This window comes from Eptatretus burgeri, chromosome 11 (genome assembly GCF_056783735.1).
Source record: "Eptatretus burgeri isolate ZD-2024b chromosome 11, Ebu_testis_v1, whole genome shotgun sequence".
NCBI lineage: Eukaryota > Metazoa > Chordata > Myxini > Myxiniformes > Myxinidae > Eptatretus > Eptatretus burgeri.
Window position 1 is genome coordinate 15,243,279 of NC_140971.1, and position 10,000 is coordinate 15,253,278.

The window sequence follows — 10,000 nt, forward strand, 5'->3', positions numbered from 1 at the left end:
AGCGGGATTTGAACTCAGGACCCTAGGATGCAAAGCCCGCCACCCTAACCATTAAGCCAACACCAGGCATAGGGTTAGGCATTCGTTTGCAAAGGTGTGTATGTGTGGCGTATATGCGTGTGCGAGTCTGCATTTTTATAATCCATTTTCTCGGCAACCGTTGGTCCGATTGACACAAAATTTTACCAAAGTAGTGCCTCTGCCTGCAGAATTTTTTTCATAATGACGTCATAGGTCACGTGGTATGGACGCCATCTTGGAAAAACGTGACATCTCGATATCTCCCAAACCGCTCAATGGAAAAATTGAAACATGGCTCATTGTCAAGTACTCCCAATAGAGAATAAGATATGTTGATGATGATGTCATCAGTGCCTTCTTATGACGTCGTAATTCAACAAGTACAATGCTTGATCTGATCAGTGTGAAAAAAAATCCTCTGCAACTGTTAGTCCGATGGACACTACATTTTCAGAATATAAGCAGCTCCTCCTGTGGAATTTTTTAATTATAATTATGACATCATAGGTCATAAGGTACAGGCGCCATCTTGGAAAACAAGTAAAAAGTTGCACCTCTATATCCCCGAAACCGCTCCATGGAAAAAATGAAACATGGCTTATTGTCACGTACTCCGCTTGGGGAATAAAATATGTTAATGGTGATGTCATCGGTACCTTACTGTTGACATCATAATTCAACAAGTACAACGCCTGATTCGATCAGTATGAATTTTATTTCTCTGCAATTCTTGGTCCGATTGACACAAATTTTTCACCATAGGAGCACCTACTCCTGTTGAATATGTTAATGACAATTATGATGTCATAGGTCACGAGCTAAGTCACCATCTTGGAAAAACTTCGCACCTCTATATCTCTGAAACCACTCCATGGAAAAAATTGAGACCTGGCTCATTTTCAACTACTCCCCATGTGGAATAAAATATGTTAATGATGATGTCATCGGTGCCTTCATTATGACGTCATTATTCGACAAGTACAACACTTATCCGATCATTATGAATTTTTTTCCTCAGCAACTGTTGCTGTGATAGAAATGAAATTTTCACCATTGAAGCACCTTCTCCTGTAGAATATTTTGATGATAATCATGATGTCATGGGTCATGTGGTACAGGCGCCATCTTGGGAAAACCAAAAAAAGTTGCACCTCTATTTCTCCAAAACCGTTGACTGTGCAGGGTAAGTATTCTATAAATACCATCGAGTTTTGTGTGTACTTGTGGAAGCCAGGAGTCTTCGTTTCTTTGCTGTGTGGCTGTTGGTGCTTTGTTTTTTACCAAAAGGTCCTTGAATGTACAACCACGTCGAAATGATGTTCATGTTGGATGAGGAAATGTTGTGCAGAGTGTTTCTGACTGATGGAGGAGGGGAAGGGCCTTATACAAAATACTAGACAATTGGGATGGGATAGGGAAGTAGGTGGTTACCATTGGGACACTGTTAGTTACAGGTTTGGGTTTGTAAGTTATAAGGTCTGGGCGAGGTCTGTGTTTTGCTCGGTTTATGACTACTTTTACAGTGAGGGTCATAGTGTCTTGCAATATAGTGTTTCTAATTGGAAGAGAGAACTTTTTTCCTGCCTTTTTTGTTTTGCAGATGTGTCTTATTCTGTCTGTTCTGATTGTATGAGGAGGAGATTGGGACCATACTCTGTGCAGAGCGTTGGTGCTGCTTCAGCAGTCTCCTTGGCTATTGGACACAATCCTCGACGGGTCGCCACTCCGACACAGTCTACCAGCATATGGTATGCTTGTAATTGTATGTTGCGGGTGAGATGAAGATGGAAGGAGGTAAGAGTGTGTCTGTTGGTTTGGTGTACAGTTGTGTTTCAAGTCTGTTGTTTTGAAGTGTGAGTGATGTCTCTACAAAGTGAACTTCGGACTGTGAGCTGTCGAATGTTAACTTGATGGCTGGATGCATCAAATTTAATTCATTTTGGAACCGTGTGAGACTGCAGGTGGGGGGGGGGGGATTTTGATCAGATAAATCGAAGATCATCAATATAACATACCCAGGATTTCTCCAAGATGCTGTGATGAGGTTGGGCATAGATTTTAGCTTCTATCGTTCCCATAAATATGTTGGCATATGATGGTGCAACAGGGGGTGCCCATCGCAGTACCCTGAGCTTGAATGTAATCCCGTCCATTAAATTGGAAATTATTCAATTTGAGCGTCAGTTTGAATCAGCAAAAAAGGGTAGATGGGTTTGGGACTTGTCGTGTAACCAGTGCTTTGCGAAGGTGTCTAATGGAAAGCATGGGTCTTCATTTCGATGGTTTTAATACTCGTACATCGACAATGTTGGATTTACAGATCAGCATAGAAGAAAAGTTATACAAATAGTCTACTTGATTGATTTCATGACAAGTTGGGCAAAAAGCATGTAACAGGGTGGACCACAGTGAGGTTGTCATCTTCCACCTACACAGTGCGACTGATGCTGCAATCAAATGGCTCTCATCACTAGATCTTCAATTATAATTGTCTGCAAGATCATATAATAGAACAAAGAAGATCTACCATATGAATGTAAAAAGGAAAAGTAAAGACATTCAAGAAAAGTTTTGGGAAACACTGTAAGAAGACGGGTATAGTTCAGTAAGACAGGTATGGTTAAGGAAGAAGACCTTCGAGTATGATTCAGTTGGAAGAAGGCATTGGAGAATCGTTTTGTAAGCATTAGCAGATGAGCAACAATTTTATCGAAATACCAAGCACTGGTTTGTACACACGTCGGGCTGCACATGCCTCAACCGTAAAAAGACCCTCAAAGTCCAGGGTGAAAACCTTTTGGTGGTAGCAATTTTACCTGTGAGGAAGCGACAATTCGGTGATTCCCAGTTTTTGAGCCTGCACAGGGAAATGTAATACTGCAGCAACAACACCGAGAGAAGCACACCTATAAAAATCGCTTTGCACTTCGGAGCATTTCCCAAGCTTGCTGGAAACGAAAGCAGTGGGTAAGCAGCCCAAAGGGAAATAACTCAAGGGCAGAAAAAGAAAAAACAAACAGGAAACAAAACACTCACACATCGACATGCGTGGAGGGCAAGCGATGTACAGGCTCATGTGCTGTCCACCAGGATGGTCTCAACGAATGAGGGTGAATTTTCAGGGTCATGCGCTGAGTTGCAGTTCGTGAGTAAATGAGAACAGAAAAACATTTTGCAAGAAGCTTCAAGAAATAGTTATTTTAAGGACAACTACATCTTCAGGCTTTATCGAATCAGGGTCTGAGTGCTGTCCAGAATCATCTCAGTGAAAATAGGATGTTGATTATTAACAGAGCGAGGGAGAGTGTGGCGAGCACGGGGGAGGGCGGCGAGCACGGGAGAGGGCGACGAGCACGGGAGAGGGCGGCGAGCACGGGAGGGGCGGTGAGCACGGGAGGGGCGGCGAGCACGGGAGGGGGCGGAGAGCATGGAAGGGGGTGACGAGCACGGGAGAGGGCGGTGAGCACGGGAGAGGGCGGCGAGCACGGGAGAGGGCACCGAGCACGGGAGAGGGCGGCGAGCACGGGATAGGGCGACGAGCACGGGAGAGGGCGGCGAGCATGGGAGAGGGCGGCGAGCACGGGAGAGGAGGGCGAGCACGGGAGAGGGTGGTGCGAGCACGTGAGAGGACGGTGTGAGCACGGGAGAGGGCGGCGAGCACGGGAGAGGAGGGCGAGCATGGGAGAGGGTGGTGCGAGCACGGGAGAGGACGGTGCGAGCACGGGAGAGGACGGTGCGAGCACGGGAGAGGGCGGCGAGCATGGGAGACGGCAGCGAGCACGGGAGAGGAGGGCGAGCACGGGAGAGGGCGGTGCGAGCAAGGGCAATTAAGGTGTGATAAGGGTGCAGAACAAACGGAGGATAGCCGCTTGAGGCAAGCGAGATGAGTGAGTCGGCAGGGGTATGAGCGAGGGACGAGCGACAGATCGGAGGAGCCAGTGACAGGTGCGAGGAGTGAGCGGCAGGTGCGAGGGTCAAGCGGCAGGTACGAGGGGCGAGCAATAGGTGTGAGGGGCAATGGACAGGAGCATGGGGAAAGCGACAGGATAATGGGGTCAGTGAGAGGAGCAAGGAGCGAGATCAGAGTGGGTCAGCTAGTGTGGAGGAGAGTGAATGAGATGAGAATGGGGTGAGCATTTCGATGAGCACGAGCGAGATTAGCGTGAGGCAAGTGGCAAGATCTTGCTATGAGCAAGACGAGTGTGTTTTGAGTGACCTCCACTTATCCGTTTGGCCTGGCGAGCCAGTTCGTGAAGGACTTAAGCCAAAAACTTTCCACAGATTTTACAAAAAAGTGGGAAAAATTGGGGCCGTTAAAGTGGGATTAAGAGTGCAGTGTTATACCATGCAGACAATAAGGTGAATGGTAGTTTTTTGCGCAGGTTCTTCAGTCAGGTTACACGGCAGGTGTTGCCCGACGGTATACACTAACATTTGAGCTTTGAGTACGTCGAGAAACACGAGACACAAACTCCGAAACACAAGTCACGCAGCGAGGACAGGACAATCAAAGACATTGAAGACGTTTTCCGCGTCGACACAAGAGAGGTAGAAGGCTCACGAGCCCGAGGACAGGTGCGCACGCGTTGCTGCGCTGCGACCACCGAGTTCCATCGGACCCCTCGGGAGCGCGCGTGCCGGTTTGTACGCTCAGCCGGTCGGTCTCAGCTTCGTGAATCCCAGAAAAAAATTACAGCAACACGAAGCACAAACACAACACTGCCAAATACGGTCTCTCGGGTTGCTCACCGAGTGTTGCGCTCCACTTGCCTCGCACAGACTGGGTCCGGCTCAGTCCCAGCGTGCCAGGAGGGCCACGATCCGCCGGACCAGGCAGTGCTCGGACAGCAGGTTTGGCGCAGCTCCGCGTTTGGACCGCCCTGACGTCAGGGCGACGGGTGGGGTTTCAGTGTGGCGATCGGGAAGGAGGATATACGAGTGGGTAACAGGTGAGAGCATATCGAGGGGGGGGGTCTGGTAGGATGATACTGGGTGGTTGGGTGGGGGGTTCTGGTGGAAGGATATCTTCTTCCGGGAGCATGTCGGGTGGGGAGGGAATCTGGTCGGATGATATTGGGTGGGGGGGGGGGTGGTCTGACGGGAGGATACTGGCTGGGAGCTGGGGGGAGGGGATCGCGTGGGAGGATATTGCCTGTGAGGGAGGGGTCGAGCGGGAGGATATCGGATTGGGGGAGGGTCGGTCTGCAGAATGTCGGATTGGGGGGGTCTGGCAGGGGGATGTTGGTTGGGGGGATTTGGGCTGCAAAATATGGCGGGGGGCAGGCTGTAGAATATCGGGTGGGGGTCTGGCGGGAGGATATTGGCTGGGAGCTAGCGGGGGGGGATCGCGTGGGAGGATATTGCCTGTGAGGGAGGGGGTCGAGCGGGAGGATATTGCCTGTGAGGGAGAGGGTCGAGCGGGAGGATATTGCCTGTGAGGGAGGGGGTCGAGCGGGAGGATATTGGCTGGGGGAGGGTCAGGGTGCAGAATATCGGATTGGGGGGGTGGAGGTCTGGCGGGGGGATGTTGGCTGGGGGGGGTCGAGCAGGAGGATATCTGCTGTGAGGAGGGTCGGGCTGCAAAATATCGGATGGGGGTGGGGGTCTGGCAGGAGGATATCGACTGAGGGGAGGACCGGGCTGCAGAATATCGAGTGCGGCCGGGAGGATATCGTGTGTGGAGAAAAGGGGGGGGGGGTACACAGACTGTGCCCGGCAGGTCCTCCCTCCGGATTGTACCGCGTTGAGGGGAGGGAGATTAAACAAGGTAAATGGTGCACGGATAGTAAATGACAGTACGTAAACGATCCCCTTGATAATCCCGAAGTAAACATGAGAAAGAGGATCAGATTGTAAAAGATATAAAACGAGCAGATCGATCCACAATTACAGCAATTGATCTGGGATTGTCAGGACCGGATTTACTTGCTTGTGGGCCCTAGACCAAACCTTATCAGTGCCCCCCCCCCAAATTTATATATATATATATATATATATATATATATATATATATATATATATATATATATATATATATATATATATATCGTAATATTGTAATGTAAAAAAAAAGAATTACAACATAATGTAACACATCAATAATTTTTACTCAAATCAGTTCCATATCAAGTACATCAAAGTAAATCAAGTTCCATATCATGTACCTCTTACACAAAGGAATAATGGAAAAATACAATGAAACTGAAGCATAAGCTACAATGAAATACAATGCATACAATGCATAATAAAAAGCATACAATGAAACCGATCAGAGAACCCACAAGTCCCCGGTGGGCCCCCAGTTACTGGTGGGCCCTAGGCCAATGGCCTATGTTGCCTATTGGAAAATCCGGCCCTGGGGATTGTCAAAGGGAAGGTTCGTTTGCACGTATTGGACGAGGACGGAGTTGGGGTATGGGGTGGGGTCCTTTTGGGTGGAGATGGTGGGGGGGGGGTCTTGTTGGGGGGGGGGAGGATAATAGCGCGTTTTCTTTTCCTCCTGAATGTATTGAAAATACATCATTTCCCTCTAAATCGTTCACCTGTGTATAGTAATGTTCATTACATTGATTTAAAACAGGTGAATAAACTAAAAAATGTCCTTTCAAACCCATTTCGTTGCAAATCACAATGGCTATGTATGTTACTACTACTACTACGACTACTACAAGTACTACTACTACTACTACTACTACTACTACTACTACTACTACTACTACTACTACTACTACTACTACTACTACTACTACTACTACTACTACTACTACATATTTAACACTTCAAATCATTCCTACATTCTTGTGGGGTCGACTGGACCGTTTTTGTCCAATATTATTCTCGAACCGCCTGGTTCGGCCTGACGTTCCACTGGAGGTGATTTCGACATGAAATTGGAATTTTGTTGAAGGCACCAGCGACATCACCTTCTGCACCGAGGGGTCTTTACCATTCCACCAACTGATGCCAACAGACGGGACACTCAGCTTAACGTTGATCCGAGGGACGGCGCACTTTGTGATGCAACGCCCTGTATATAAAGCACCAATCGGACGGTTTATAGTGAGGTCGGGAATCGAACCCCCAGACCCTCAGCAATCCCAACCGATTCCCCCGAAACAGCGTCACCCAACAGACGCACCACAGGTGTGCACATCCTCAACTCATTCGCATCTCACCTGAAAATGCTTAAAATACACGTTTGCTGTAACACAAGTAGCATCACCATTACCAAGTGTCTGTTCTCATCGGCACACCTGTTAGTGCAAAAGCACATGTCTGGAAAGCGAGTGTAATTGGACCGACCAAGGTGTGTGTTGCGATACCTGTCGAGATGAACTCCCTCTGTATCTGTGTGAGGGGTCCCTAACACCTGGGAGAGTTAGTGCCGATGTGATTGGTGCGTGCTCAGAGTCCCCCCATCTCCCACTTGGCGAACTGCACGCTTCCACCATACATGAAGTGTAATTGGACCGACCAAGGTGTGTGTTGGGATACCTGTCGAGATGAACTCCCTCTGTATCTGTGTGAGAGGTCCCTAACACCTGGGAGAGTTAGTGCCGATGTGATTGGTGCGTGCTCAGAGTCTCCCCATCTCTCACTTGGCGAACTGCACACTTCCACCATACATGAAGTGTAATTTGACCGACCAAGGTGTGTGTTGGGATACCTGTCGAGATGAACTCCCTCTGTATCTGTGTGAGGGGTCCCTAACACCTGGGAGAGTTAGTGCCGATGTGATTGGTGCGTGCTCAGAGTCCCCCCATCTCCCACTTGGCGAACTGCACGCTTCCACCATACATGAAGTGTAATTGGACCGACCAAGGTGTGTGTTGGGATACCTGTCGAGATGAACTCCCTCTGTATCTGTGTGAGAGGTCCCTAACACCTGGGAGAGTTAGTGCCGATGTGATTGGTGCGTGCTCAGAGTCCCCCCATCTCCCACTTGGCGAACTGCGCGCTTCCACCAAACATGAAGTGTAATTGGACCGACCAAGGTGTGTGTTGCGATACCTGTCGAGATGAACTCCCTCTGTGTCTGTGTGAGAGGTCCCGAACACCTGGGAGAGTTAGTGCCGATGTGATTGATGCGTGCTCAGAGTCTCCCCATCTCCCACTTGGCGAACTGCACGCTTCCACCGTACATGAAGTGTAATTGATCGAATTAGGAATCCTCGCACATTAAGAGAAAATTATGCCCAAAGAAACAGCCTTGGTCTGCACTTAATGGGTAGAATGACCTTTCGCTGCTGAGAAGCTGCTCTCGTTTAGAATTTTTTTGCAATGACGGACAGCGTCGACTGTTTAAATAATAATACAATTTCAGATAGACAGATGGTTAGACGGACATTGCTCAACCACCGGGACATTGCACATCATTTAAATCGTACATATGATGATAATGATGATCATGATGACGCAGACGTTCGACTGAAGGCTGGAGGTAAAATCGAACACTTTTAACCGAATTAAGAAGAACAAGTCACTTGGTCAGTGCATGGGAAGGCCCAGCTTGGCTTATGAGTCCAACAATGGCTAAAATGAACAAGACGTTGATTGAGGGAAGTTAACCGCCTTGGGAAGCAAGGAAAAGCGGGGCGTTACGTCATCACTTCCCACGGTGGTTAGCATACCTCAATCAATGTCCTGTTCATTTCATCCATTGCTCAACCTGTCTCACCACGAAAACGAGTTCTTCAATATTATTGGGCCAACAGTCCATAAGAAGCCAAATGGCCTTCTTCATTGTGGGACAAAGATACCCATCATATGTTCACCAACCACCCTCACCAAATCGGTAGGCCGATGCTAATTTGTTCCCATCAACACAACTCTCCATACATTTATTGCCACTGCAGTGAAACGTACGAACTTCAGTGAAAAAACAACACAACAACAGAGGGAACATCAAAGAACCTCCAGCGCAATAAGACATCTTCCCCACTTAAATCACTTAACTTCTAACCTGATAATGGACAGGTATATTTGGGGATAATTTATCTACCGCTTCAGTAAAAATCGCCACAAACCACTGTGCCACTCCAGCGATACTGTGCATTAAAATGAGCAAGACCTCATTCTAAAACAAAGCACACATTGCACACTCTCTGACTTTCTGATGGACTCAACATCTGCAAAGCGAAACAACCTCTTGGTCTCGTCATCTCAAACCCGTGAGCTGTGTTACCTGCCAGAAGCTGCCATGTATCTCAACTTTTCTTTGCTATTCATCTCCCACCCCTTCTCCCGTTTTATATATATATATATATATATATATATATATATATATATATATATATATATATATATATATATATATATATATATATATATATACACACACACATATATATACATATATATATATATATATATATATTTTATATATATATATATATATATATATATATATATATATATATATATATACACACACATACATATACATATATATACACACATATACAGTATATATATATATATATATATATATATATATATATATATATATATATATATATATATATATATATATATATATATATATATATATATATATATATATATATATATATATATATTGTTGCGGATTCGCGCCCGCCGGCGTGCTGACGGCCACGTAACTCGAATCGCGGCACGTCGCCCACCGGACGGACAATCCAGTCGTGACCCTCTCGGACTAACGCCGGGAACCAGTCACGGGTGGACCTTTCGGTCTCACCGCGATCGAGCCAATCAGCCCCCGCGTGGGATAGGGTTGCTCGCCGAATTCGACCTACCTAAGTACCCACACGGAGGGTAGACCGGGCGTTCGCACCTCGCCGCAGGTCGACTTCGGACACGGGCCACTTTAAGCGACCCGTTCCGTACTATCGGGATAACCGAGCGGTGTTATCGTCAACCTCGACGGTTCGATTAATTATTGGGCGTATTTAGCCCACGACCAACCCTTTACGTGAAGTAAGATGGAGATTCAATAAAA

At 47.1% G+C, this 10,000-nt stretch overlaps 1 protein-coding gene and 1 long non-coding RNA gene across 12 annotated transcripts in view; one reads left to right on the forward strand and one right to left on the reverse strand.

Moving 5' to 3' along the window:
- Positions 1–10,000, reverse strand: part of LOC147016552 (RNA-binding Raly-like protein) — a 164,371-nt gene that overhangs the window by 134,156 nt on the left and 20,215 nt on the right. For 2 of the 10 annotated variants that reach the window (XM_085845312.1, XM_085845311.1), the window contains exon 1: positions 4,771–4,906. The exons of 3 other annotated variants lie outside the window; for them this stretch is intronic. Coding sequence is in view for 4 of the 7 variants with exons in the window: in XM_085845307.1 (XP_085701433.1) it covers positions 3,058–3,149 (92 nt within the window). In the remaining 3 variants the exon portion in view is untranslated. Of the gene's footprint in view, positions 1–3,057; positions 3,327–4,770; positions 4,907–10,000 lie in introns of those variants that run through there. 5 more of the 10 variants (XM_085845307.1, XM_085845310.1, XM_085845309.1 and 2 more) reach the window with 4 other exon arrangements.
- LOC147016553 (uncharacterized) overlaps positions 3,684–10,000 on the forward strand; it is a 100,027-nt gene continuing 93,710 nt past the window's right edge. The window contains exon 1 of one of the 2 annotated variants that reach the window (XR_015049090.1): positions 3,684–4,006. This is a non-coding gene — a long non-coding RNA (uncharacterized LOC147016553). Of the gene's footprint in view, positions 4,007–4,843; positions 4,971–10,000 lie in introns of those variants that run through there. The other variant, XR_015049091.1, reaches the window with a different exon arrangement.